This window comes from Saprolegnia parasitica, assembly GCF_000151545.1.
Source record: "Saprolegnia parasitica CBS 223.65 unplaced genomic scaffold supercont2.37, whole genome shotgun sequence".
Taxonomy (NCBI): Eukaryota; Oomycota; class Saprolegniomycetes; order Saprolegniales; family Saprolegniaceae; genus Saprolegnia; species Saprolegnia parasitica.
The window spans coordinates 327380-330592 of record NW_012156431.1 but is presented as its reverse complement, the minus strand read 5'-3'; the positions used below and the strand labels follow the sequence as shown (position 1 = coordinate 330592).

Here is a 3213-nt window from a genome sequence, read left to right as displayed (position 1 = left end):
TTGAAGACTGACGAGCCGCTCAATCGCTGGATAGGAGTCTGCGTGGGAGCCGCATCTCGGCGATTCAAAACCCAAGTTGCCGCCGAGTCTGCAGTCGCTGTACGTCGCCTCAACTCCGTATAGGACCAAGACATTTACCTTCCGATAGGGATCTCTCGGGCAACACCATTACGACGTTTGATGTGACGGTCGCCACCTACTATGCGCTCGCGGCCATGTCATCACTCAATCTACGCGGCGTCTACATCACATCCTGCACCGGCCAAGTCGTGATGCTTCGGCAGACTGCGGTGTGCATCACCGACGCCCCCAGCCCCTCCATGCTGCGCAGTATGACACCAAATTGCCTACACTTCCTTGCTGATCCACGTCAATAGGCATGTACGGACCCATTTTTGTGTTTCTCGGCACGGTCCTCTCGCTGCTTGTTGTCTACATGGTCGGCAAGCGCCTTCTTCTCGGACCGCCAACGCTCACCGACAACACGCTCCGCGCCACGTGCATCAGCTCGGGCTACTCGCGCATGGACGACGACCCGGTCGAGTACCGCATCTCGGTCTCGCTCGACCTCGACACCAACGACCTCGCAAGCCGCCTCCGCAACGATGACGCGCTCACGGCGGCACACAAGCTGCAGCTCAAAGACATTCGCAAACTCAAACTCGTCAGCGCGACGCCGCTCTACACGACGTACGTCGCCCAGCACTTGGCGATGAAGGCCGACATCAAGGTGCTCACGCCGACTGCATCGCCGATGGAGACACTGGCGCATCTGAGTGGCCTCGTGCACGAGATCCGCGTCCTCGCGCGGCTCTCGCACCCGAAAGTGGTGTCGCTCCTCGGATACGCGGCCTCGTCGTCGCTCTTGGACTTGACGATGGCGACCGAGTTCATGTCGTTTGGGTCGCTGGCCGCCATCTTGTCCGAGCCCGCGCTCAAGCAGACGTTGGAGTGGACGCCGACGTCGATCCACGCCGTGCCCAAAGTGCAGCTGGCACTGGACGTCGTGTCGGCGATCGTCTATCTGCATGGCCTGACGCGGCCGCTGCTGCATAACGCCTTGTCAACGAACGCGGTGGTCGTCTCGAGCAAGTGGGAAGCCAAGGTGTCGGCGTTCGCGCACAGCTCGTATGTCGACGACGCATCGTCCTCGACGACGACGACGACGGAGCTGCTGCCGAGCGCCGTGGCGATGGACGCCCCCGAAGTGCAAAGTGGCGGTCGTCGGAGTACGGCATCGGATATGTATTTGCTGGGCCACGTATTGCTGGCGCTGGACGACGGTGACGAGGCGACGTCGACGATGCCGGAAGCGATTGCGACGATCGTGGCGCGCTGTGTGGACACGGACCCGACACATCGGCCGACGGCGGTCGAAGTGTGTGATATTTTGAAAAGCTTCTCGGACTAATTTGACGTAATTAATGGAATTGGTTCTTCAAAATCAGGACAACCTATGAGCTTACTGCCGCTACTCAGCGCCATGTCGTCGAAATCGATGCCGCAAACCAACACTATCGCTATCAATGTGAGGACGCTTCGTCGTTGAACGGACACCTCTGGCTGGGACTCGCGGCTCGCCACACGTGCTTTCAAAGTCAGGTTCAATGATCAATAGAGGTCAATGGTGGCATATGAAAATGACGCCTTTTGACGCTGCATGACTAAAAAATTGCAACAATTTCAACATCTCGAAGTAAGTTCTCCCATATAGCCCAGAACAGTGTACAGATCCGTAGTATAAACGTGGGCTTGTAGGAACAAAAAGACAACATTTGGGCAAAAAGAGATACCATCTTTCATTTGTCGTCTGCTCGCTATCCTTGCACCGGCACTGGAAGGACCAGGTCGATCTCTTCAATTGGGTAACCCACACCACAAAGCTCTCTGCGTGCCAAAGCAAACTGCTCCACCCCCTCAAATCTTGAGGCGTAGGGTGGTTTCTAAAGGACGCGATGTTTCCATCGAGAGCGACGTAAAAGACGCAGCCGCATTCCTTGTGCCCTCTGCATCTCATACAAGCCGCGGAAATGAGCGCGTGATGTGTTGTCGGTCGTGGAGGCCGGCGTCTACCGCTCCAAAACAATAGTGAGGCACGGGGTTGGAAGCAAGAAAGAAACTATGTGCTGACCAGCCATGAACGTTGTTGTTGAAGTGGGTCGTCTATTACAATAGATAAAACTATGCTAAATAAAATTGTCGGACTTTCTTCGTTGTGTGTACTCGGTTGAGGGACTTGATTTAGGCAGGCGGAGGCAGGAGCGCGATCCGCGGGACGAGGTGACGTCGCGGCCACTCGTGTTGGGCGAGGAGCCGGAGAAGACGACGAAGAGCAGGCTGCTCGGGCTCTTGTACGAGGCTGTGGTGCACGTGCAGACCAGCCATGAACGTTACCGGTGTCGTCTGTCGACGACACGATGCTGCGACGACCGTTTGCCCAATCGGTATAGACCAAACTCGAATTTTCGGGATCTGATTAGCCTGGACATCTATCGTCAATGCAGCGTATCCGGCCATGATTCCAAGTCGCTGGATCCGACACAACACGGTGCTTTCTGCCACGCCCTGGTAACGTTATTCGCTCGTCCGATCATCTCACGCGTCAAATAATCTATTGCCCTAAGGGGCAGTTCGGACCACAGCATGCGATGGAAATTCCAACAAGCAGCTGTTCAATCAATGGGGCTGAATCAATGAGGTTGAATATTGTTTTGGTTGTAGGAAATGGAGCTCGTTGTGCTAGTTCTTCTCGGCTTGTAATCCGACAAAGTTCCGTGAATATCCGTAACCTATATACATGTCAATTGGAAACCTGCGTACAATTGGGCATGTAATAGAGCGCGGCGCAACAAGGGTATGCTCCAATTTGCTCTGGGGTTTGCTGATAGAAGAGCGTGTATGAGTCAGCTGCGGTAGGCCGCATGGGAGGAGGTTTTTATAGGATAGAATACCCACATCCGACGCATAGTGGCGCCAGGTCGTAACTTTGACTTGCAGACAGCGACGTTTCGCGGCGCCACGTGTTTAAAATGTATTTACGCAGCGCCGCGAAACGTCGCTGCCTGCAGCTGTCTGCGTTTGATTCGAAAAAGAACATGCTCTTTTTTCAAATATGGTAGTGAGAAACCCCCAAAAAAGTTGCGTTCCGTGACGATACATGTACGCAATCGCCAACATGACAGCGATGACAAAAAGAAGGAAGGAGATCCATTC

The 3213-nt window shown here is 54.7% G+C and overlaps 1 protein-coding gene across 1 annotated transcript; it reads left to right on the top strand.

Moving 5' to 3' along the window:
* Positions 1-228: 228 nt before the first annotated feature.
* SPRG_08431 (TKL protein kinase) lies at positions 229-1411 on the top strand (the record flags this gene model as incomplete). The annotated part of the gene is made up of 2 exons (XM_012347665.1): positions 229-330; positions 378-1411. Exons 1-2 carry the CDS (start codon positions 273-275, stop codon positions 1409-1411), a joined length of 1092 nt encoding a protein of 363 aa, XP_012203055.1. The 5' UTR covers positions 229-272.
* Between the last annotated feature and the right edge of the window lie 1802 nt (positions 1412-3213).